Source organism: Vanellus vanellus (genome assembly GCF_965231255.1).
Source record: "Vanellus vanellus genome assembly, chromosome: 3".
Taxonomy (NCBI): domain Eukaryota; kingdom Metazoa; phylum Chordata; class Aves; order Charadriiformes; family Charadriidae; genus Vanellus; species Vanellus vanellus.
This window is the reverse complement of record NC_138907.1, coordinates 100574965-100602145: the sequence shown is the minus strand read 5'-3', so window position 1 is coordinate 100602145 and position 27181 is coordinate 100574965. Positions and strand designations below refer to the sequence as shown.

Sequence of the window (27181 nt, the reverse complement as noted above, 5' to 3'; positions counted from 1 at the left end):
TTTGGTTCAGTAGGGAGGCATTTCTGTGAAGCTAAGTGGCCAACAAGATACAGAAATCTAAACTCCATGTCTAATGGTCCATTTGTTCTGTAAATCTTTGAAATAAGTAGTATGTTGTTCTGAAAACGCTCTCTTTGAAATCAATAGACTTCTTCTGGCACTCAACATGGATAAGTATGACTGCATGTCCTGCCATGTATTACAAAATGAAATGTTTTAGTTGCAGATTTGAAATAGATTAGGTATCCTGGAGGTAGCTCACATTTGTAGAAAACATATCTGATGACTAAACTGAATAGCTATTTAATTGACAAAATTACGTGACTCTTCATAAGTTTTCTTTCTTGAGTCACTGCCAGTCCTAGCTTGATTATAATACACTCCTCATAAGCTTGATATATTTGTCATTTAGTTGCCTGAGACATCAACTTGCAAAGAAATTACAGGTTAATTCAGATGATATAAAGCAATGTCATAGCAGAGAGATTTCCCGCTAATTATTATTTTTACACCAGAGGCAATATCTCCTGTGACAATTCACTATTATAGCAAAAGATGGGCTGAATTCTTTTCAAAAAAGTTAGAGTACATTTGACAACAAGAATATCTACCTACACAATGACATGATGGGTGCAGCCAGTAATGTATAATTACTTAAAAGTGCAGTTAAAGTATACTTGATGGGGTTCACATTTAGGTGTGACAAATCCTTTTAAAGTTTCTTCACTGGTTATAAAAACACTTATAAAGTATTTTTTTATCAGCTTGAGTGCCACTCACTACAGCAGTTCTGGAGCTGCACATAATTCTGACAGGCATTTTCAGCAGCAAAACATTCAACAAAAAAGGTGGTTAAAAAGCAAATTTAAGGTCCTCTGGTCTTTAGAGTGCTGAACACTGTACATATACATTGCTTTCTTGCCCAGTGAGAATCACAGTAACTCAGTTAAAAGCTATTTCTTTTCTTCTTAAAAATTAATTTGCTTTTTCAGTCTTACATGTACTCTTAGCAACCCATAAGAGCAGTTTCTCAATAATTGGCTGAAGCACCCTTTTATACTTCAGCTTAACTGTGAAAAAGATGTCATTCCAGATTTAATAAACATGGACCAACTGTCGAATTAATATATGAGTGTGTATGGTGTATGAGCACATAAAAAATGATCATTTTTGTTGCCTCATTTTATTGACACAAATCATAAAAGATGTGAATGTAATTTTCCCCATTATCGCACACAGTAAGGACATAAAATAAATTTCCAAACTCGGTTGCTTTTACCAATTCTGAGAGTTGCTGAGAAAATAACTGGCTGAAAATAAATAGTTTCAGCCCTATTCAGGCATGCAGTTCCCTCCTATAGTTTACCTTGATGATGGATGCTAACCAGTAGCAGGTATTTACCATCTTTTTTTTTTTTTTTATTTCCTTCTGGTTTTGCCCAAAACATTGTAAAAGCCATAAATATGGGATGCCCTTGACAACTTCGCACCAGTAAACAAACAAGTTCAGAATGACATCAAATAAGAAAATGATGTAAACACTTGCCTTTAAAAAAAAAAATACACTTAATTTGAACCAATTTTAAAAGTATAGCTGCTTGCATTTTTGCTTCATCTGAGTAATTCTGTCTATAAACTCTGATTGCCATTACTACTTTTTGACAGCCTTTTAAAGTACTGTGAAATTTGTAGAATTTAATGTGGAAAATAAAACAGGAAATTCACATGAAAAGCTAAGAGAAAAAAAAAGTGTTCTTTGAAAAATTAATGTAAAAGTACAAACGCTTACCTTTGTGTTTGGGTGGTGTAACTGTTATCATATGCCTCGTAGCTTGGATCATCATATTCACCCCCATATCCATCATCGTATCCCTAAGGGAAAAATAGAACACCACAGCTTAGAAGAGTAATAAATCAAAGCATATTGCCAAGCTGTAGAAGTAACTTGCATCAACATATACATGCTACGTTTGCCCAGCATTAAGTAAAACACGCAGTCTAATGATAAGCATTGTGAATTATGAAGAACAACCTGTACATTGCAAGGGTAAAGAAATCAGTTACTCATTTAAGAACTCAGCTTATTAATTGATAAACTGTGGTGTATTTTCCAAATCACAGTACTTCTGTGTGATCTATGTAGAATACTGATAAATGATAATGAAAACAATCATTTCCTAGCAATTTGTTATATGAATGGTTCCATAAATAGCTATAGGTAAAATGAAAAAATGGCAAGAAAAATGTATTGACTATACAACATTATTAAGTATGTTACTGTGATAAGATCATAATATTCTGTCTATTTAAAAAAAAAAACAAACCCGAACAACTTATGAGAAACAATATTTGTACATGTTTGTGAAGGAAGTAATTGGTTATGATTTTTATAAATAACTTACAGTAAGCAACTTTTCCTTCACTAAGCAACCCACTCTTTTAAAGGCATGCTTTTCTGTGACAAGTTAACGAACACTTTAATACAGGTTCCTCCCACTTAATTTAAGGGTCCTAACCACAGACAAACGCTCAGTCTGCCTAAGCTCAAGAGACACAAGCAACTTCAGAAGGTGGTTCAGCTCATCTAATGCCTGAATCTTCTACTGAGGGAGCCATGGACGATTATGATCCATTGTAGCTGCCTCTGAACCAAAGAGTGCTCATAAGACAATAAATAAATTAAGAGATAATCTAGGAGATGACTTTTGATACACTCTTTTCATACAACAGGACAACAGAGCAGGCAAGAAATGCTGTAAAGAAAGACTTGGTTTTTTTTCTCTATGCATTTTGGGAAACAGTATTTTTAGTTAAACAGAATCATAGAGTAGTTTGGGTTGGAAGGGACCTTTACAGGTCATCTAGTCCAACCCCCCAGCAATGAGCAGGGACATCTTCAAGTACATCAGGTTGCTCAGAACCCCATTCAACCTGACCTTGAATGTTTCGCATCTACCACCTCTCTGGGCAACCTGTTCCAGTGTTTCACCACCTCATTGTAAAAAATGTCTTCCTTCTATCTAGTGTAAATCTTCCCTTTTTTAGTTTAAAGCCATTACCCCTTGTTCTATCGCAACAGGCCCTGCTAAAAAAGTTTGTCCCCGTCTTTCCTGTAGGCCCCCTTTAAGTACTGAAAGGATGCAATAACGTCTCCCCACAGAGACTTCTCTTCTCCAGGCTGAACAAACCCAACTCTCTCAGCCTGTCCTCAAAGGAGATGTGTGCCATCCCTCTGATCATTTTTGTGACCCTCCTCTGGACTCACTCCAAGAGGTCCTTATCTTTCCTGTGCTGAGGGCTCCAGAGCTGGATGCAGTAGTCCAGGTGGGATCTCACCAGAGCAGAGTAGAGGGGCAGAATCACCTCCCTCAACCTGCTGGCAATACTTCTTTTGATGCAGCCCAGGATACGTTTGGCTTTCTGGGCTGTGAGTGCTCAATGTTGGCTCACGCCCAGCCTTTCATCCACCAGTACCCCCAAGTCTTTCTTGGCAGGGCTACTCTCAATCCCTTCATGTCCCAGCCTGTATTGATATTGGGGGTTGCCCTGACCCACGTGCAGGACCGTGCATATGGCCTTGTTGAACCTCATGAGGTTCACACAGGCCCATTGCTTGAGCCTGTCCAGGTCCCTCTGAATGTCATCCTGTCCCTCAGGTGTGTCAACTACACAGCTCGGTGTCATCCACAAACTTGCTGAAGATGCACTCAATCCCACTGTCTATGTCATTGATGAAGATCTTAAACAGTACTGGTCCCAGTAGAGACCCCTGAGGGACACCACTTGTCACTGATCTCCATCTGGACATCAAGCCATTGGCACTATCCTCTGGATGCAACCATCCAACCAATTCCTCATCCACCAAACAGTCCACCCATCAAATCCATACCTCTCCGATTTAGAGAGAAGGATGTTGTGGGAACCATGTCAAAGGCCTTACAGAAGTCCAGAGAGATGACATCCGTAGCTCGTCCCTCATCCACTGATGCAGTCACTCCATCATAGAAGGTCACTAGGTTGGTCAGGCAGGCCTTGCCCTTGGTAAAGCCATGCTGGCTGTTGTGAATCACCTCCCTGTCTTCCATGTGCTTTAGCACAGCTTCTAGGAGGATCTGTTCCATGATCTTCCCAGGCACAGAGGCGAGGCTGACAGCTCAGTAGTTCCCAGGCTCCTCCTTTCTATCCTTTTTAAAAATGGGTGCAATGTTTCCCTTTTTCCAGTCACCAGGGACTTCACCTGACTTCCATGACTTGACCTGACACCAGCAAGCCTGGTGCCATGTAGGCCATACCATTATGAAAAAACCCAAACTGTGTCAGTGACACCAGCCGTGGAGCCATGGATTAATAGAGTGGGCTCATCTATTCTTCAGTGTCACTGCCTGCAACTGGAAAGAGAGGAGAAAATAACCTGTGCTCCAGATTCCCTTACCAAATGTCCCAAAGCCTTGAAGTCTCTTTTGATCCCTCTCGGACTACTCATTGCAGCTTCATTGCCACCCAGATGGAAGAGCAGCAATAGGTAATAGTCTGAGGGCCATACCAGGCTAGAAAGTTTCCTAGTGATGTCCTTAACCCAGAGACAGCAGAATTCCCTAAGAGCAGGGTCTGTCCAGCATATTGGACCCTCTGTTCCCCTAAGAAGGGAGTTACCTACAACTATAACCCATCTTTTCTTCCTCGTGGAGGTGGTTGTGATACAGAGGGTTGGCCTTTTTGACCTTGGCAGCTACTCTGGTGAAGATGGACTGTGATCCACATCATCATCCATTGATTGGCCTTCTACATCCAGAGCCTTATACGTGTTACACAGACGCACCTGGGAAGGTGGAGTGGGCAAGACGGGGGTTCACCTGCCACCCCAAGGATGGACTTGCCTCCATTCACTCTTCTCCTTTAAGCTACTGCCTTCAATCTGGCAGGGAGAGGATACAGGATCCCCTTGATTTTGTTTTTTTCCTGGTGGCTGTTCCCGTTTCTGTCTCAGAGAGGGCAGAGCACAGTTCCACCAGTCTATCTGTCAGACTCCCTGATGCCCCTTAACCTTTCTACTCCATCTTGTAGCTCTGCCACCAGGCTCAGCAGATTGTCCACCTGGTCACACCTCACACAGCTGTTCTCACTACTGCCATCCATCACCAGCAAAAGGCTCTGGCACTCTCTGCAGCCTGAGACCTGGATGGCTGCATGTTTTCGTGGGAGCTCTGTCTGGGTTGCCACATCCCTTTTGCCAAGTGCAGAAGACATGGCTTTCTGCCCGGTGGATACCATAGCTGTGCTCCTTCTGACAGGATGATGACCACTGATTGAACTCACTTCTTAAGCTGGTAGGGTCACTATGCCCTTCCTGTATGCCCTTCTGTGTGAACTGTTATGGGAAATGCTAAAAGAAATAGGGGGCTTAAATAGCTTTAACTCAATATTAATTACAACAGAAGGCGGGTTTAAATTTTTTTCCCCACAAGCTATGCAAAGTTTAGTTAGGTTGGGGTACAAGGGACAGCATGAGGCAGCTCCGAAATAACAGCAGTCCAATAAACAATCACTCTGGTACACTACTGCAACCACACAAAGTACAGTGTTATTTTGGTACTTCATTATTTCTGCTAATTAAACTCCATAATGGTATTGGACTAGACTTCACTGGTCCCTCCAATTTAAAGAAAAAATTCAAAGGAGGAAGCATTCAGTTATGTCTTCTTAGGTCAAGCATATTAAATTTGCCTGTCCTTCTGGTCTCCTACCAAGCAGTGAGGGTGAGTGTAGATTCCAGGTGGGAGACTTCACCCCTGGGGTGTTGTGTGGCCTGAAGGAAGGACAGGACTGCAGATGGTGACTCCACTTCCCAATCACCCCTGTCAGCTTGCAGTAAGGGAAAGCTTTTCTGGGCAGGAGGGAGAGTCCTGTTTTGAGACTGGGGAATGGCCTCTCCCAGAATCTGAAGTCCACACAAACCTCGTCATCTTCCATTTCAGGTGGAAGTATACCAGTTTGACTTGCCTTCATTAGTACAAACTATATGTATATGTATAACATTAATAACATTAGTACAAACTATATGTATATGTATAACAAAAAGTAGAGTTAAACACATATCCCTGCAGAACACAGTGATATATTTAACATTATACGGCTAAATACACAATCTTTCTTCTGGGGACAGGATGAGAGAAACAACGAACCACAGGAGACAGAACTCAGTCACATTGATTAGTATGCAGCTGGGCGGGATCCTGCTACTGCGAAGATGAGGGTGATGCAATATATATAAAGCTGAATAGCCAGAGGAAAGACATTTCAGCGTGCTTACCCACCATATGAGAGAACAGGAAAGGCAACAATTACGAATGAGCTGTCTCAGTTTCTTGACGCCTGAGGTGGATCAACGTTCAGCACCAGCAGGGCAGAGAACACTTGTTAATATTTGACACTGCTGTGGGTTCACGTTACAGATTTTAACAGCCTCCCTAAAGGCGCAGAGCAGGTCAATACTGTGCAAATGGTTCAAGTGGAATGGTTGGAAAACAGAGCCGGAGTAAAAAAAACATAATGTATCTCTAATAAAGCAAAAGTATTTTCTGGATAATGCTCTCTTATTTGTGTCAGTCTTTATGAGAACTATATTCTAATCCTACAGGTGAACGATTTATGTAAGGTACATACTAGCATTTTTTCAAAGTTTAATACGGTGTATCCTACCCAGACATTCAAATCCCAAAGAAGCCTTTAGGCATCTAGAATTGAGATCCAAAATAGTTCCTTTCTCATCCTTGAAGTGCCTCAAACTCACTGAGCATTTTTGTTCTTGTTAACCTTCAGGTCACCAGAACATACGATTTTAATGTTTGAAAGTATTTCTTGCATGCACATTTTGAGAGATGAGACACCCAGCTCCCATGCAGACCCTGTTAAGATCCAGATGCTATGAGTCTGAGGACATTCAAATTCACATATCCTATGCTCTGTGTGTGATGGGAATGGTGTTCCCAAGAGCAGTTCTGTAGAAATCCAGAGAGCAGAACCCAGGATGCCCTCTCCAAACGCAGTGCAATCTTTTACTCAGCAATAAAGTCAGACTCCATGCACTCTCTAGGTCTATTAGTCTATGTATTAAAACCAACCAAACAAACCATATTAAATTGATAAACATTCTGTATATCTATGCTGATAGGAACAGAGCTGTCTTCTTAGAGAATCTAAGTTACTCCTGCTGTATCCTCACCTCATTGAAGGCAAAATGATTGATTAGCCATGCTGTTAGTATTTTGTTAGTATTATTTGTTCTGGTTTGAGGTAAAACAGAACCAATTTTGTTCAGTAACTTCGCTTCTTAGCTGGGCCTCTTCTAACAACTGAAATTAACTGCATATTGTGCAGACAGTGTTCACTCTCTGAGTGATAAGACCAATGTTTATAGCTGATGCCCAGGCGTGGGATGCAGATAGGGTCTCGCTTATACTTATTGCTCTAACAGCCAAGGCCAACCAACTTTGTTATTTGCCCCATTGGAGGGTCGGAAGCGGAAAAGCATAGTGGGGTCCCACCTGCAGGGATGAGCGGACAGGACAGGTGACCCAAAACTGACCAACGGGGTATTCCATTCCATCTGCCTCATGCTCAGTATAAAAGCTGAGGGATCAAAGGGTCACGGGCTCTTCCTTCAATGGCCGACGTCTGAGGAGGACTCTGTTCATCTGCCTGTGATCCCGATCCTGAATGCAGATCTGGAATCCAGTTCCTGTCCGTCACTGAGTCCAGCCTGGGACTGCCCCAGTGCCAGATGGTGATGTGATTGTCATCTCGGGAGCTTGATACTGTTTTGTATATTTTTCATTATTTCTTTTTATTTTATTATTAATACTTCATTAAAGTAGTTTAGTTCCTTCTAAACTCATAAGTCTCTTTTTCCTCCTCTGCCTCTCTCTTTGCAGAGGGGTAGAGGGGAGCATCTGTCAGTCCCATCTGGGGTCCCTCAGGTCCCCAGTAGTGGATTTTGGCCTAAACCATGACAATATGACATTTTTTTCTTCTGTAATTTCTACAATTTGTTTCACCAGAAATCTTCACATGTATGTGTATAACACTTAGACCTTTCATCCTGTATGTAAGTTCTAATGCCATTTAATTGCTGTGCTTTTCAAGCAGAAATATCTCAGATAGAGTGACTTTGGGTCTGATCTCATCAATGTCCACCACTGGAGAATCCATCTCCACGTTCATCACAATATTAGAAAACTTGCATGAAAAGTTGATAAGGTCAAGCCACCCAGTTTCAGTGAAGGGGAAGCAAGTACTTCCCTAAATCTTCAGAGTTCTTTGAAGAGGTTAATGAGGGTGCAGGTAAGCAGGACCTGAGGGAAACGGGTTCCTATGAACTCAAAAAAGCTACTGACGCGGTTTGATTCTCAAGGCTATCCAAGGGACTGGGGCTGGTTGCCTGGGAAGACTCTTTTCCTGTGTGAGAAGTCTTTTTCCCCATGATAGCTGCCACCACCTTCCAGAAGAAAAAAAGCTTGCTGGAATAAACTGAAAAATATGAAACAGGTGAACTCTTAGAAATATTCAAAGTCAAGCTGTTAGCCATTTCTTATGCCAGAGTATCTTTATCTCAGGTAATTCTTAATTAAACATCTTTCCAAAGCATAAGAAAAAGACCTCTTTGTGTTAGGGAAAAGCAAAGTGAGTCTTTCAATGACTAGGATTTGCTCTGGCCTTACAGTGATACATCCTGAACCGGAGATAAAGGAACAGAAATACACACCTGGAGCTGCAGTAGGGTTAAAAATGTTTACAAACAACTATGGATGATTTTCAGGAGTTTTGGTACCGTTTAGATTTAAAAAATAATAATAATTAAAAAAAATAAGGAAAATTTAAAAATACAACTCAATTCAAGAACAGACTAATTTGAAAATGAGTATATTTAAATATTTACCAGTCTTTCCCCACAAAGTGAAGATAGGAAAAACCCTTGGAAGAATCTCAGAATAGCACATGAAATTAGCATTGGGAACACTCACTTCAGGAGCAAATATGCACTACTCTACCACTGATAAAATTATAGTCCAGGGAAAAAGGGGTGTAGAAGAAAAAAGGGGCATAATTGGAAAAAAGACTTATATTCCACTACATGAGAAAAAGTTAATTATCAATTTGATTCAACACCCAAGATACCATGGAGAAGGATGTATTTTATTTATTTATACTTCCTCAAATCTTCTCCAAGTTTCAGATGCTGAAGCAAATATTAGAAACGCAAACAAAACACTAAGTATCATCAGTAACAAGGGTATCATAATCTAATGCAACCTGATCTCTTTAAACATGAATTTCCTACTTAATGTTAAAACCCTATTTCAAACAATGAGAGCCCACACTGAAATGCACCAAGTCTAAATCACCTCTTCTCTGAATAGCCTTAGAAAATAGGATTTTCACAGCACGCTCTGAAAAATGATAGGTTTCAGCTCTGGGAAACCAAGAAGGAAAATAATACTTCTAATGAAAACTGCCCTACTTGCAATATTTTTCATATGTCCTGGTAATACATGATAAAATACATTGTAAGGAAGTCAAAATTAATTAGCCTTTTATAGAAGATAGCCCAAATCTTTCTAAAGTAGCAAACTGCAAGATATCTGGACTTTTTTCTTTTTTTAAAAAAAAGCAAAACACAAACAACAATACATCAAAATAAAGTGAGTTATGCAACTCTGCACTTTACTTGGCAAATATGTGAACAAGAAAAATGTTTGCAGCCAGAGAACTAGGGTAGCCCTACTCAGCAGCTGATGCACCCAGCAGTACACAAAAATCTGTACTGTACCTCACAGAAGGTGAGGGTATAAAAATCAACCTCTAATTGTAACTCTAAGTAAACCCACTTGTTTCCCAATAAAGGTGCCTTTGCATACTTTCTGCTATTTTCTTCTCCTTGCTTCTATAAATCTACAGATGCTGTCTTATTCTCTTTTCTGTCGTGGCTTGACCACATCCATATTTTCTCACGCATCCGTATCACCTTGGCTTAGAAGGCTGAAAGCTAGTTGTCCACCGCTAACCTAGCGGTAGATTGCCACAAGAACCACAGGGTAGAAATAAAACATTTTTAGAGGGCAATTCATCCCACATACATTGACAGCGATTTGCGCACAAGCTGAATTGCTCTCTAAATGAGAACTTTCTTTCCAATGACTATAAAGGGAGCCCGGGACGGATGTGTTAGATTTAGATAACTAACCTTTAGGTATGTAAGTTAGCTCATCATTTGAAGGAATTTATTGCTCAGAGAAAGCTGAGCTTGTAAAAATCAGAGCTGCTAAGATTGATTTTGAAGCAACCGGAGACCCAGAATGCCATCAGAATGCTGTGAATGATGCATGGGGATGCGTGGGCATGGCAGAATAGCATCTCAAACAGACAGTTCAGAGGAGACTTCGGGTTAGACAGTCTGGCATGCAACTGACCACACACCTACAACTCAGGAAATGCTAATAACTATGGGAAAACTTAAATCCCACTCCTTTCACTGTATATGAAATGCTGGAGAGAAGATAGAGAAATACATCTGGGAAGCCTTCTCTTCCAGATGTATGACTCACGCCCTTGGCTAGTCATACTGCCTGTTTGGCTGAATAAACCTTAAATTTTTTCCTGCAAAGAACATTTAAGGTGATTAAATCTCTTCACAGAGAAATCTCAATTTTAACCAAAGTTAAAACAGATCACAGCTATTATCCTTGGACCTGTAGTATTGTCAACTCCTTCTCTACTTTTTAAAAAAGCAGCAGACACCGTTGTCATGTGTTTACAACGATTTGTGTGTGCTGTAAGGGGGAGGACTTGCCTTCCATCACAGTCACACTCATGAGTTTGGTGCTCAGTCCCCAAGTCGTTCTACAGTGGGGGCAGCTCTGAGTAGATGTAGAGGAACACATCTAAATATATCAATTTTATGTCATTTAGACAAATAGCATTTTCTCTCTACCAACTACAAAGAGGGGTAAAATCTGTAATTACTTTAGATTTGGATTGTTCAGTGTTGAAAACCTGCACGTAAAGCAGATGAATCTAATGGAAGTATCTGGAAAGTAAGTCCGTTGCTGAGCAATGATTCCCAGAATCATATTTTATGCTTATAAACTTAAATTCTGACTAAATTATTCCATAAGTACGTACGCCTGCTTTCATAGCTGGCCTTGGATTCTTCAGCTATGCCTCCAGTGTCAGAAAAAAGAGAAACAGAATCACAGAATCACAGAATCACAGAATAGTCAGGGTTGGAAGGGACCTCTGGAGATCATCTAGTCCAACCCCCCTGCCAGAGCAGGGTCACCTACAACAGGTTGCACAGGACAGTGTCCAGGCGGGTTTTGAATGTCTCCAGAGTGGGAGACTCCACAACCTCTCTGGGCAGCCTGTTCCAGTGCTCAGCCACCCTCAAAGTGAAGAAGTTCCTCCTCATGTTAAGATGGAACTTCCTATGTTCAAGCTTGTGCCCATTACCCCTCGTCCTATCAATGAGCACCACTGAAAAAAGACTCCTCCCATCCCTCTGGCATCCTCCCTTTAAGTATTTGAAAGCATTAATAAGATCCCCCCTCGTTCTTCTTTTCTCTAGACTAAAGAGACCCAAGTTCCTCAGCCTTTCCTCATATGAAAGATGTTCTAATCCCCTAATCATCTTCGTAGCCCTTTGCCCAGAACTGGATGCAGTACTCCAGATGCGGCCTCATCAGGGCAGAGTAGAGGGGGAGGATGACCTCCCTCGACCTGCTGGCCACACTCTTCTTGATGCACCCCAGGATGCCATTGGCCCTCTTGGCTACCAGGGCACATTGCTGGCTCATGGTCATCCTGTTGTCCACCAGGACTCCCAGGTCCCTTTCCACAGAGCTGCTCTCCAGGAGGTCAGCCCCCAACCTGTACTGATGCGTGGCGTTATTCCTCCCCAGATGCAGTACCCTACATTTACCCTTGTTGAATTTCATAAGGTTTCTTTCTGCCCAACTCTCCAGCCTGTCCAGGTCACGCTGTAAAGCAGCACAGCCTTCTGGCGTGTCAGCCACTCCTCCCAGTTTAGTGTCATCAGCAAACTTGCTGATGGTACACTCTATCCCTTCATCCAGATCATCGATGAATATATTGAACAGGACTGGACCCAGTACTGACCCTTGAGGGACACCACTCGTTACTGACCTCCAACTAGACTCTGCACCACTAACCACAACCCTCTGAGCTCTATCTGTCAGCCAGTTCTCAATCCACCCCACTGTCCATTCATCTAGCCCGCACTTCCTAAGCTTGCATGTGAGGATGATGTGGGAGACAGTGTCAAAAGCCTTGCCAAAGTCAAGGTAGACAACATCCACTGCCCTCCCCTCATCCACCCATCTAGTCACTTCTTCATAGAATGCTATCAGATTAGTCAGACACGACTTCCCCTTAGTGAATCCATGTTGACTACTTCTGATAACCTTCTTTTCATCCAGGTGCTTTGAGATGATACCCAGCACAAGCTGTTCCATCATCTTTCCAGGGATGGAGGTGAGGCTGACCGGCCTGTAGTTTCCCGGGTCATCCTTCTTGCCCTTTTTGAAGACTGGAGTGACATTAGCTATCCTCCAGTCCTCAGGCACCTCACCTGTCCTCCAGGACCTTTCAAAGATGATGGAGAGCGGCCCAGCAATGACTTCCCCCAGCTCCCTCAGCACTCGAGGGTGCATCCCATCAGGCCCCGTGGATTTGTGGATATCCAGTTTATCTAACTGATCTCTAACTTGCTCCTCGTCAACCAAAGGAAAGTCTTGCTCCCTCCAGACTTTCTCTGTTACCTGCAAAGTCCGGGTTTCCCGAGGACTGGCCCAAACAGTGAAGACAGAAGCGAAGAATGCATTTAGCAACTCCGCCTTCTCTGCATCATCTGTCACCACGGCACCTGTCTCGTTCAACAGCGGGCCCACATTTTCCCTAGTTTTCCTTTTGTCTCCTATATACTTAAAGAAACCCTTCCTGTTGGCCTTGACATCCCTCGCCAGGTTCAATTCCAAGGCTGCCTTGGCTTTCCTTGTTTCCTCCCTGCATACCCTGACAGCATTCTTGTATTCCTCCCAAGCAGTCAGCCCCTTCTTCCACCTATTGTAAACTCCCTTCTTCCACCTGAGCTTTTTCAGAAGGTCCCTACTCAGCCATGCAGGTTGTCTTCTTCCCTTGCCTGATTTCTTTCTTTTTGGGATGCAGATATTACCAGTTTGTTGAAGATGATATATATTCCCAGTGCTAGTGAGATCTACCAAACGTTTTGAAGATGAAATAAAAGACAAGTAGAGTGGTGCTATATCCATCAAAAAGATAAATAGTGGTAATAATAATAAAAATAATGCTGAAATTAAAATGGGAATACTAATCAATTGAAAAATCAAAGCTCTATGTTATGGACTTCATAAATTAAATATATGAACTAGAGTCTACAGTGCTGAGACAACCCAGAGTAGATGTGCTTGCCAGAGGCAATGAAGTAATCTCAACACATTCAACCTCTTAACGAAATCAGTCTTATTCTTCAGATACCAGCACTGGGAAACACCTTTATAACTGAATGGTTATAGGGTGAACATTTTTCACTTAGTCATGGAAATATAATCGAAATTTCAGTATACTCAGTCACAGAGATTTTTCAAATTCAAAGCAGAGTACCTAAATAAGCTATTCATGTCCTCATATTTTAATGGTTTAAATAAACCTCATGTTGAAAAATTTGGGTAATGAGTCAAACTAAAGAAGTTTACTACTGAGAAATGCGAAAATGAATTGTATGCAAAATAAAGATAGGGCACAAGCCACAGAAGCAAATAGCTGTGCAGTGCCAAAGCAGTCACAGTAAAACCGAATCTCAGATACATCAAGAAATTGCTGTGTACACTCCTAAATGTAGGTTTTAGGTATGGTTGGGTTTTTTTCCTATATTTTTTCCTGTAATTTTTCAACTAAATGTGAAATGAATGAATAGCACTTAAAACACATTTTGGTGTACTGAATAAGAAAATCAGAACGGGATGAAAATGTAAAAGAAAACTGAATAGAAATTAGACTTTTCTTACTCCTTCCATATCTGCAAGACTGTAGCCTACAGCATAATATGCTGCTGCAATTATTATACTGCAACATTCATCTAACATCTTTATTTCTTCAAATCCTTCTCTTAGCTCTCCTATGCTCATGAAATCACATTAAAACTTCTAACTCGTGTCAAAGCTCTGTATAATCAGCTGCTGCTTACATCCATTTAACTTGTTGCACTTTCCCTGTCCCCTAATCTTGCTATCATCAACACTGAAACCATTTCTTCTCCCGTTTCACTTGTGCGTTCCTTCATACTGCCTCTCCTTATGGAACAGCATCCTAACCTCAGTGTCAATCCGTTACTCAGTTCCTATTGCAGAGGAGTGTCTTGCACAAATGTCTCTTTCTTCCAATATCAATAAAATTACTTATTTTAGTAAGAAGTAGCAAGAGGAGACGAAAGGAATGTTCTTTGTGTATCTGCAATAAATGGCATTTTTGCACTTGTCTATGATTCTGAGATCCCTGAAGAAAGGATTTTTTAATTGTTATTTTTGCTGATGACTTGTACTGCTTTACACAGTACTTGAATGATAATATATTACAGTAGCAAGTTGCACTGGTGACAATATATCACATAAATGGCATTTAAATGAAAGATTTATTTTTCCCATGAACTGAAATGAATAGAGTAGAAAGCAGCCTTTGGCTGCCAAGGAAGGATGGGCTGTAATACACCCACTATTAGTTTTAATCTCTTTATCATATCTAATACTGCTCTTTCCAAAATTTTAAGCAAAGCAGATGGTGAGCTTCTTGCGCATCCTGATGCTCCCCCAGCTGTATGATCGATAGATGGAGCTGACCTAAAATCTGTCCATGGAGCATTAAGGTTTCTTGTATCGTAGGTACTGAAATCATTACAAGTATCTACTAAAGACTGACAACTCTTCTGTCTGATTTTAGCAACTTCTTGATGGTTTAAAGCATCTCACAATGGTTTGACTTGCTAGACACAATGCCTTAAAAGTAAATCTTTTCAACCTTAAATAAGCTTTGTAATAATCCAGGAAATGAAATCTCCAGGTCTTGAACGGTTGGGAATTCCAAGGAATTCTCCTTTTTATTTTCCAGCCCTTGGAAACTGAACCACAGGATAGTCAGAGCTTGTAAATGTGCAAGTAAATGATCAGGTACTAGGAAAGAGCAGAAATGCTTTGATAGGTGATAGGGAGGTTATGGAGTCCCCCTCTCTGGAGATTTTCAAGACCCGCCTGGATGCAGTCCTGAGTAATGTGCTCTGGCAATCCTGCTTTAGCAGGGGAGTTGGACTAGATGATCTCTAGAGGTACCTTCCAACTCTGAAGATTCCGTGATTCCGTGCTTTGCAGGACCTTGAATTGCATTTAATTTTAAATCAAGTTTCACTCTCATGTATTACGAATGCTGGAAGCAGGCAGATTAAATACAACTTGGCCAAATGCAAGGTGATGTGCTCTAATAAATACATCCTCAAATTCTATAAACTGCCCATTTCTCTGAATTTACAGAATTTCCTCAGGAAAAGACTTATAGGAGTCATCATGATTAATTGCTAGGAGATCTGTGCAATTTTTCTGCAACATTAAAACAAAAAAGCTCCACAAAAATAGTCTTATATTGTCTATGTCTAGAAAATAACAGGTTAATAAGTTAATTCTATGTGCAATCCCATTGGTTTTGATCCATTTTTATCCTCTATTTAAATATATTTTACCATTAAGAATTCCATGAATTAGTAATATATAACAGTAACAAAACTTCACAGTGGAATTAGAGACAAAATGGTTTAAAGTGCTTAAAACACAGGGAAAATAAAGATTCATTTATTTATTAATCCTGAAGCAGGTCTAGATGAGAGTTCAGGTATTCTTAATGTTGGAATCCTTACATCCTAATCTTTGCCAGACACCCCACACCTTTTTCATAAATTAAATCTCTTGCTGAATCAAATTCCAAATGTCCTAGATTGTTAAAAAGATAGCTGATCACTTATTTCCTAGAGTCTAATTTAATTGAAAAATATTTCTGAAAAAAAAAATATCGGACAATGAATATTAAATTGTGTTGTTTATGTAATTTATGAATTTGCATAATTTTTGATTCTTCACATAAACATTTTCACTCTTACATTGTTTTTTTTTACCTTATAAAAGACTCTAAAGCAGTATTTAGAAGACATAACAATGGTAATTCTAATTTGGCATTGGTTTACGCCATATAGCTAAATAGTATTTCACCAGTTCCACGATACCTTTGATTTAATTTTTGAAGTTGCAACCTGAATAGTGTCTCTCATAAATTTATCTATTTTAATAGATCAACCTTTTTTTTTCATTCAAACTTAATTTTTGAGGAGTTGACATAATGAAACTTACTTTGAAAAATATAACTAGATTTTTAAAGTTATGTAAATTAATCTAGTACTAGGGAAACTAAATGTTAAGTTGATAGTTGCAGAAGAGATGAACTCATTTTTTTCTGCTTATGACAATGATCAAACTTATCGTACAAGTGCTGCTTACAGTGATTGCAGCAATGTTTGCACTGCTGCTAATCACATTTGAATGAAAATGTTCCTGGAAATTCTTCTTTGTCCTGTGTACTGTACAGGACTAAAAAGGAAAGCGACTCTTAACTGTAGTATTTAAGTTGCTAACAGATATTGTCAGACTAGGAAATACAGTTTAGCATGATGTATAAAATGCAAGGATTAGAGGTAACACAGAATTTTCTTCTTGGTTTTAAAAGATATGTAATAAAAGCAAACTAGCACAATCTTGTACAAGAATTACTGCAGAAAGGCCAGGTATAATTAAAAGCAAACATGTAGAATGTGATGGGACTTCCCATTTGTGAATGTAACAATGAGCAAAACAGTAAAAAGTGGTTAATACTTACCGAGATACTTAGAGGTAGTCTTTAAACTGTTATTCCCTCAAGTTCTAACATGCAATTAGAAAAATTAGGGATGGAAAAGAACAGATCATCTATTAGGAGCTCCTGTCAGATATGATTGCTCCTTTCAGCACATTTTCTAGTGCTTTCTCTAATCAAATTCTAAATATTGCCAGTAGTAGGGATTCCACCATTTCTCCTGAGAGACTGTCTGACAGCCTAATAGATCTTTGTGTCAGACACCTCTGCTAACTTTATCCCATACGACTAAATATATCTCACTGCACCAGTGAGATGTATTCTCCCAACTCAGTATTCTTGGTATTCTCTGATGTTTGTGTTATATTCTTGTTTTCTCTTAAAAATAATCCAAACATAAAGATTCAAAGTCAAATGCAGCCCTGACGCACGCAGATATAATGATCAGCAGATAGCACAGCAACAAGCCAGACCCCCCAATCTTCATAAAAAACTTATACAGAACCCTACCTCCACAAATTTTCCTTTTCCTTGGGTCCAGCAAACAGATGCATACCTAGCCCCCTAAAGTGAAAGTCTTCTAACACAAGTGGCTCTCAGGTGGTGATAGATGACCCGCCTGAATTAAATTCTTAAAATCTGATGGAATTTCATCGCATTAAAATCCACCCAGAAAGTTGCAGGAAGTCCATACAGACCTTCATAGCTTCATATGGCTTTCATAGCAAGACACTCGGCTTACTCAGCAACCCTTTGTGCTGTGCACCAGGTGGAATTTGCAGATTTTTTTTTTTTTTAAGGTGATCAAAGTGACACAGATATGGATCAGAGTAACAAAATCCATGTTAAATAGAGAATGAAAACCCTGTCATTATGTGTAGTATATTCCTAGACTCCGGTGCAGCCTGACTGTCATGCTGCAAACAGAGATGTGTCGTGATCCCAGAATGTAGCAAGAGGGAAGGAGGAATAGTAAGAACAGTTTCCCTTACTGAATGCTACACTCTTTCTACCATGCAGCTGTAATTGCTTTGGTCTAGTTTAGTCTTTACCAGTCGGCCGTCATTCATGATTGAAAACTCAGAAAATGGACCGGATATTTGATACGTTTACTGAGTTAAGTGCATTAAAGGTACAAAATCAGGTAAAATCAACATACTGAAAACACGAAGTTGCATCTCTATTCTAATTCTTCCAATTCTCGTCAAGGATTAAAAAGAAAGAGAATGCATAAGAAAAGGTAAAAAGGCTAACAGCCCTGTTCATTGCGAGACAATTAATCTCAGAATAGTGATCCTGAAATTTCCTGACACAGCCTGTCAACAAATGAAGAACAAAAAATTATTAAAAATATTGATGGACTGCCAATCAGTCCAGTTAATACTAGTACCGATTTTCATTTACCATATAGAAGTAGCAGTTCACATCTAATAATGCCTCTTCTACTCTAAACACTGCAATGCAGACACCGAAAGCAGAGTTCAACAACCTTCTCAAGCATGTCTAGGGCTGGATTCCCAAAGCTGTACAGACCGTCCTGGTCCATTACTGCTCCAGTCACTGTGCAGTCTGCTGATGGTGTCCAACACTGTAACTGAAAACGGACCTGGAGAATCTCAATGTTTCTTGTAGCCTATATCTTTAGCTCACAATTTAATTTTCACTAATATATCTCCATTTGTTTCCCACTCTTCATTTTAGTATATTTAGCAATAAAAAATTAAAAAGATGTTGATTATAGAAGCATTTTAACATGCACTGATTCACAGAAAGCATAATCGTACCAACTTCACTGTTCCACTTTACACTCATCAACATTTTGGCAAAGGTGCCATTCTAGATTTTGATGAGTTCCTATAAACCAAGAGCAAAGTTTCTATCTGACCACTGCAATCATAACATCTGATATAGCTATAAAAATGTTTTGCACTGTAGAAATCTAAGTTTTTGTAAGAAATAGGTTCTTCTATTGTACACCACATATTAATACATTAAGGAATATATACATGTAGAATTCATATACATACATATATACACACACAGGCATCAATCTTGCTCTTGGGTAACAGCAATATTTACATTCCTTTCATTCAATTACATTGTATGAGTGCACACGGTTTTGAGGCCAACTAAAAAGGATAGAAGGCAGAAAGTTATGTTCACTATAACTCAAATCTTTGGTGAGAAGTAATTTCTAGTTCTTCTTAACAACTACACTAGATAAATAATGTCAAATGTGACAGGCTGACTACCTTCTAAAAGAAAAAAATGTCTGAAGAGATTATTCTTTGGCCATAGAAATGGAAGGACAATATGGATTGCAGGGAACATCTGACTTGAAATCTTGTGTTGTTGCTGTTTTTTTTTTTAATTCATAATTTTTGCTGTAATTCCTTAGAATTTCTCACTAGGCTCAGAACCCTTCTAGCTCCATGTTCAGCATTGAAAATAATTCTGTGTGATTTTAGTTCTTCGGCAGTTTAAATTTTAAAGCTTGCATGCCAAGTCAATTTGCATTAATCTTCTAGGGAGAACCATGTGTCATCCCATCCCTGCCCTGCAACACATACAAACATAAGCAGAAATTATGGAAGCAATTCCTACACGAAACATTTCTGTTGTGTCTCCAGCTTTATAGAAAAAACCCAAGATTTTTACAAAAAGATTTCTGTCATGACCTACCACTGAGAACGTATCCTCAGTTATTATATTTCCCTGTATGCCACAAAAGACTCCTAGCTTTAACCTTTATTTTGATGAAGGCAACTTTCAGCTTTGATTGTTTGTTTCTTTTTATTTTATTTTTATACAGAGATATTTTTATGATATGAAATACAGATTGCAATGAATCTTAATCAATTCTACTTCAGGAAGAGAAAGTAGGGCAATGGAATGAAAAGACATAATCTGTTAATTACTATTTCCTTTTAAACATTGTTTCAGCACTTAACACACTCACCTTTATCTTGTTTATGTCGTGACAATACCTTGCCCTGGATACGATAAAAATCTACTTGTGTCTCAGATCTTCTTCGTTTTACAGGGCAAGAATGTTAAAAGGAATTTTTAAATTGAATTCTTTGAAATTTGTATCAGGTCTTAGGCAGCAAGTTCAAAAAGCCACTACGTCAGTTTTGGAAGTTCTGAAGAATGGAGTGTTCATAGCTAAAGAACGAAGTCAAAGAGGAGAAGTCGGCATTTATTCAAGTAGAAAAGGAGAAGCATACGGATACATTTTTTCACTACCAGTTCAGAGAAGAGGCCAACTAACTTTTAGACTACACTTGAATATTTAAAAAGTGAGCACAAGGTTATTCTCGTCTTACAAGCTCTAATAACAGAGATTGAAGATACTGTCACTATTCTTTTAAGTCTCAAAATTTTCTAAAAAAGGATGGTTCATGCTGGTAATGTTTCATTACTAACTATTCATCTGGTAGACCACTATTCCACAATGCCAGTATTATCTCCTCATTGGCATGTCCTTGTTCTTTTAACGCACTGGAGAAAATAAAGACATCGATTTAGCTGTGATTGTAATGGTCAATGACTCAGGAATCCATTTAAAAAAACCAAAAATCTCAGTGATTCACAGAGGTGGTGTCAGCACTTTATATAGTGCTTCATTACAGTATTCAGTTGGGTTTTGAAACAGAAAATCCATGGGACAGAGGGTTTTGTTTTGGTTTTTTTTTTCCTACCTAAGACGAGGAATTAGGCTAGTGTTAAGATGTACACAGGATTACATAAAACATCAAAACATTACTTAAAATAAAAAAAATAAATGTCTTTAATTATCTCTTTCTACTTTTTCCATTTAATAAACTGTCTGTTGCATAAATTTGTAAAACTCAACACTAAATGCTGAAGATACTAAAACACTGAAGGAAATAAATACATGAAAATATACTGGCTTACTGCAAACAGTTGCTCACTTAGGGGGCTTTGGATTTAAAGGAAGCTGACTCTTTTTGTCATTAGTGATTCTCTGTATTCAAATTTTATCATAAGAAATATCCATGTCAGGCTCATGAAAATATTTAACATCTCTGAGTCCCATCAAGCTGAGTCCAAGAACTCTACTTATAGAATCACAGAATGCTTTAGGTTGGAAGGGACCTTAAAGGTCATCTAGTTCGACCCCCCCCTGTCGTGGGGCAGGGACACCTGCCACTAGACCAGGTTGCTCAAAACCCTATTCAACCTGGCCGTAAACACTTCCAGGGATGGGGAATCCACAACTTCCCTGGGCAATTTGTTCCAGTGCCTCACCACCTTCCTGATATCTATTCTACATCTCCCCTCTTCCTGTTTGAAGCCATTACCCCTCACCCTATCACTACATGCCCTTGAAAAAAGTCCTTCTCCAGCTTTCTTGTAGGCACCCTTCAGATACTGGAAAGCTAAGGTCTACCCGGCGCCTTCTCTTCTTGAGGCTGAACAAAACCATCTCTCTCAGCCTGTCCTCATAGGAGAGGTGCTCCAGCCCTCTGATCAACTTTGTGGCCCTCCTCTGGACCTGCTCCAACAGGTCCATGTCCTTCTTATGTTGGGGACTCCAGAGCTGGATGCAATATTCCAGGTGTGGTCTCACGAGGGCAGAGTAGAGGGGCAGAATCACCTCCCTTGACATGCTGGCCATGCTTCTTTTGATGCAGCTCAGGATATAGTTGGCCTTTTGGGCTGCAAGTGCACATTGCTGGCTCATATTGAGTTTCTCGTCAATCAAAACCCCCAAGTCCTTCTCCTCAGGGCTGTTTTCAATTCATTCTCCACCCAGCCTGTTTTTGTGCTTGGGATTGCCCTGACTCAGGTGAAGGATCTTGCACTTGGCCGTGTTGAACTTCATGAGGTTTGTACAGGCCCAGCTCTCAAGCCTGTCCAGGTCCCTCTAGATGGCATCCCTTCCCTCTAGCATGTTAACCGCTCCACACAGCTTGGTGTTGTCTGCAAACTTGCTGAGGGTGCACTCAATCGCAACATTCATGTCACCAACAAAGATATTAAACAGTACCGGTCCCAGTACTGACCCCTGAGGAATACCTCTTGTCACTGCTTGCCACTTGGACACGGAGCTGTTGACCACAACTCTTTGAGTGCGACTGTCCAACCAGTTCCTTATCCACCGAGGGGTCCATCCGTGGCCTTTCTAGAGGCTGGAGTAGATTAGCAAAACAACAGCTGGAAGTTCATTGTCTTAAAACTAAGCCATCACCTCTACCAGGATCTCACTCTGTTAATGCATCTAAGAAGCAAAAGAAGCTGTCGTAACTCTGGTGCTAATTTCTCACAAGGTACCCCTCTAAAAATATAAAAAATGAAGCTCTCCTCCTGATTTCTGTATTTCTATACCTACCAGTAGCCAGCCAAGAACATAGTTTTCAATCAGGTGTACTGAATATTGACTCGTCTTTTTAGCATTAATATTAAATAGGAACTAAGCCATTGGAGCTATCAGTATTTATTTCCTTGGTAAAATGTTTGGAGATGCGTCTGTAAAGAATCACAGAATCACAGTGGTAGGGGAGGGAAGGGACCTTTGGAGACCACCTAGTCCAAACCCCCTGCCAAAACAGGTTCACCTACAGCAGGTTGGACAGGAACACATCCAGGCAGGTTTTGAATATCTCCAGAGAAGGAGACTCCACAACCTCTCTGCGCAGCCTGTTCCAGTGCTCTGTCACCCTCAAAGTAAAGAAGTTTCTCCTCAGGTTGAGATAGAATTTCCTGTGTTCCAGCTTGTGCCCGTTGCACCACTGAAAAGAGTCCGGCCCCATCCTCCTTTAAACATTGATAAGCATTGATGAGACCAACCCTCAGTCTTCTCTTCTCCAGGCTAAACAGACCCAGGTTTCTCAGCCTTTCCTCATAAGAGAGGTGCTCCATTTCCGTGATCATCTTTGTAGACCTCCACTGGACTCTCTCCAGTACTTCTCTGTCTTTTTTAACTGGGGACCCCGAAACTGGACACAGTACTCCAGATGTGGCCTCACCAGGGCAGAGTCGTGGGGGAGGATGACCTCCCTCGACCTGCTGGCTACACTCTTTTTAATGCACCCCAGGATACCATCAGCCTTCTTGGTCACCAGGGCACATTGCTGGTTCATGGTCATCCTGTTGTCCACCAGGATTACCATGTCCCTCTCTGCAGAGCTGAAAAGAGTGATTGGTAAACTCCTGAGCATTACCGTGAACATCTGGGAAGCATAGAACCTGGCTCAGAATTATAAAATGCAGCAAGGACATTTGTAGCACTTAATTGCCAGCATTGCTGAAATAATACTAAATTATTACTATTCAAATAAACATTAAGGATTGCATCACTGGTGATCAAAAGCCATCCTTCAGCTTTTAAATTGTAGTCATCTTGCCAGTTGCAGAAAACTGTATCTCAGTTTTGACCTTCAGGCAGATTGATGAATACATTTGCAGTCAGCACATGAGTGAAAATCAGAGCAGCCAGACATAACTGCAAACACTCCTTGTAGAAATTAAAAGCAATATTCTTCTTGTCCATTTTGCCATCTGTACTGTCTGAGGATCCTAGGGGTTCTTGTGTTTCATGATATGGAGTGGAGAAGTTGAATGTCATGGACAACATAACAGTGACTTGCTAATATGGGTAGGCAAAAAAATCGATACAAAAAAATTAAAATTGAAGTCCATTTGGATAAGCAACACAATTTTCTTCTTTGAAAGATGTCTTTCTCATCAGTGCTTGCTGGAGGTAAAAAGCACAATCTAGTGGAGTTGTCTAGTTTAAGACTATCTCATTTTGGTACCAGTGTGAAAGCTAAGTACCTCACATCTGACCATAACGCAGACATTGAGAGCTCAATTCAGCAGCTGCGCATAGTTATCTACTGTCATTTTAGACATCCTAACATATCCTGGCTTCTGCCTCCTAGTCCAGCAGGGCAGAGGTTTCTCCTGGGTCCTATGTGACATTGTTTGTCCTCTGTAGATGTCTTGAAGGCTGTTGGGTTGACATTAGAACCTGTGTCCAGACAGCCAAACAGAACCTGAACTGTGAGATTTACTTGGAGCTGACGGGTGTAGCTACATTAGTGTTTTGAGCTGGAAGCTGTGTTAAGCACTGATCCTCCAAAACTGGGGCTAACTACCAGTATGTCGGAACTCTTGAAGCACGTAAGATTTTGAGATTTATATTCCTAAAACTTTTCTTCTGGGCAGGCTTGTAGCTGCTTCAGTCTTGGCAGAACTGAACAGCTCAACAACTGTATACTACTAATGCCTAATTAGTATCCACTAAATAGAAGTTCTCCACTTATCATCCAGGAAGGTTTTGAGCCAGTTGGCATGCCCAAAGAATATCTAATACATACACCCATGATCAGTCTTCCCACAAAAAACAGCTGATACCACTTCTTTCTTTCCAAAAGAGCACAATACCACAACACTCTAGTGAAGTGCCAAATCTGGTTTGATACCTGTTTCAGCCTGAAGCTTCACTTCTAATGAGAATGGCTATCGCAACAACTGGGCTTTGAGCTATTCTGTGATATCGGTACTCTTACCTAGTTGATTTTTTTTTTTTCCCATTTTAAAGATTAATTCAGGAAAGAGAGGTTTCCAAAGAAAGCATGAATATCCAAATTTGGTTTTGGAACATACTCTTGGAGAAGGAAGTTTTAGATTGCAGTCCACAGTCCAGTAATTACTCTGAGTTGTATTTAGTTATTTTACAACATGTTAACATCCTTAGAGCAGAAACAGAACACTGAGGTAAAATTACCTGTTCTCCTCAATTGGCATTTTGTAAGAAAGATATAGCTCCTCTTTATTCCTTAGTTTTCCAGCTGCAGAAGAAGATTCACGGCTGTAAATCATAATTATCCCTAATGGACTTCATAAATAGATACTCATAGATTTAAGCATGCTATATAAAGTTTCTATAACATCGTAATTGGGATGTTAACCACAGTATTTTTACATAGAAAAACAGTGAAAATTACAATCTTTTAAACTTCTTGATTTCTGTCCTCAAAATACCATGGAATCTAAGATGTAAATATTGGTGTTTAAGTACGTAATATCTCTGTAAAGGCTTTGTTTGTTTACAGATAGTCTTCTAATTGTCTTTTGGAACGTTAATTTCACAAAGAGAAACAATATGTCATATTTGGCTTTTGCTTTCCCTTTTAATGAGAAAGCAAAAGCAAAAACGACTGCATACTTCTGTTTCCTGAATCAGTTTCTCTGCTTTTCACAGAAACTAGCATTGATCACAGAAATGACAAGTAGAAGAGAAAAATATTTTTCTGCATGACTGATCTGTCTCCTGCATTGTTCAGTTCATGTGGCAGAAACATCATTGACATTTTAGTGTGTATATTTTTATAAAGTTACAGCATGTGAAAAAACAAGTTATCCACTGAGCTATGTGTGGTTCCTCCCTAAAACAGTAGGAAAACTCTCATGGACTTCAGTGGCATCAAAATCAGGAAAACAAGTAAGTGGGATTTTTATGCATGTTTAAATCTGGGAAATGTAACTGTAGGTATTAATTCAGAAATTAAAAAATGTATTATACTCTAGTTGCCATTATTTATAACAAAACCTATCATATTAATAATATAAATAATCACACTTATTCTGTTTAATGTGTTAAAGAATTCAACTTCCAAGCAAACCTGTGATATAACTAATTACCACTATCCCTGTTATATAGATGCAGAAAACTGAATTTAGAAGTGTTAATGTAATTAACATGCTCAAAATCAAAGTGAAAATCTGTGTCAGAGCAATGAAAAAACCTCAGAATTACTTGGATCGCATCACCACCTTCCTAAATGGTATGAGTCATTTCTTGCTCACATCAGCTTTAAAAGCAGATTAGTTATTGATGCTATCGGAAAGGCTATTTTATAAACCTTTTATGAAAATCTTCTCAAACAGCTTCACCAACTCAAACACTTTAAGATCCACGATTAGAAGTCCATGGCCAACAATAAGAGGTTTGTATCACCTTAGAACATGCAACTTACTGTTGCAAAAAGATATTTTAAAATTGCACTAAAGTACATTTCTATCTTGATGAGCTTAAGGGTGTGTCTTTGTTCATTACAGTCTATTCTCATATGACTTTGCCATTATCTTGTAACACTTAATGAACTTTTAAACTCATTATTTAGGTTTTGAACAGTTTTAAGCTAACTTGACAGACATAGTATTCTTTTGCTTTGCCAAAACACTTCCTCGTCTAATTTCACTAACACATAAAAGGTGGTGGAGGCTGCCCTTCAGGCTTTCTTGATCACACATTTATAACAACAGCACAACAAAAAAATGAGGAAGATTGCAGTATGATCAAAAAAGTATGTATACATAGTGATACCAATCAGTGTGTCTGAGAGTATCTCACAATAATTATTTGAAGGAACAATTTAACCTTTCTGTTTGTGAGAAAATTAAGATTTATCTAAGTATATCTGGTATTTGAAAATAGGTGGCTTTTTTTTTTTTTATTTCATCCAAAGGGAATGATACTGAAGAATTCTCTGCCAATATTGTGATTACTGTCACTTTTTATCTGTATTTTATCTTTTAAATTAATCTCACATCACATCATATTAATTCTTTTCCATTACTGGATGTCTACATCCAGGATTGAGACAGAAGCACTGATGTATATGTATATATGAAATTTGCTTGCTATAAACACTTACTTATCCATACACTTGAACATTAAATTTCAGAGGGCCGTCATATTAAATGTGACCAGAAACAGCCTGTGTAGAACTTTCAGCTTGTTTCTTACCCTAACACTTGTTTTTGGTTAGTATTTCTATAAGTCAAGATTATTTCCTAATACTTTGCTTCCATTTCCATTAAAATATTATTTCATTCTATCTTTGTCATTGCAAATTTAGTTTAAGATCTTCTGTAGCGAGCAAGGCTGTCAAAAGCTTAAAACACTGATTCCTATTTTAAGACAGAGAGTTTAGGAGTAGAGACAAAGGTAACAACCTGAGTCTAGAGCAAGCAGAAGTCTGTAGGATTTAAGTTTGTGAAGCAGAATCATAGAGTCATTTAGGTTGGAAAAGACCTTTCAGATCACTATAAAACAAAAATGAAAAGATCTAGAAAAATCAAATTGAAAAACAATTTCTAGTCTTTTATTCAAGTAAATAGTGAAAGCGATGTTAAGAAAACCTCAGGGAAAAGTAAAATCTCACAAACT

General features: G+C 39.4%; 1 protein-coding gene across 1 annotated transcript in view; it reads right to left on the bottom strand.

The window, feature by feature from the left end:
- Positions 1 to 27181, bottom strand: part of KHDRBS2 (KH RNA binding domain containing, signal transduction associated 2) — a gene marked incomplete at both ends in the record, with an annotated part of 410021 nt that overhangs the window by 34018 nt on the left and 348822 nt on the right. Inside the window, one exon of the mRNA XM_082480947.1 lies at positions 1790 to 1872. Coding sequence (XP_082337073.1) covers positions 1790 to 1872 — 83 coding nt within the window. The remainder of the gene's footprint in view (positions 1 to 1789; positions 1873 to 27181) is intronic.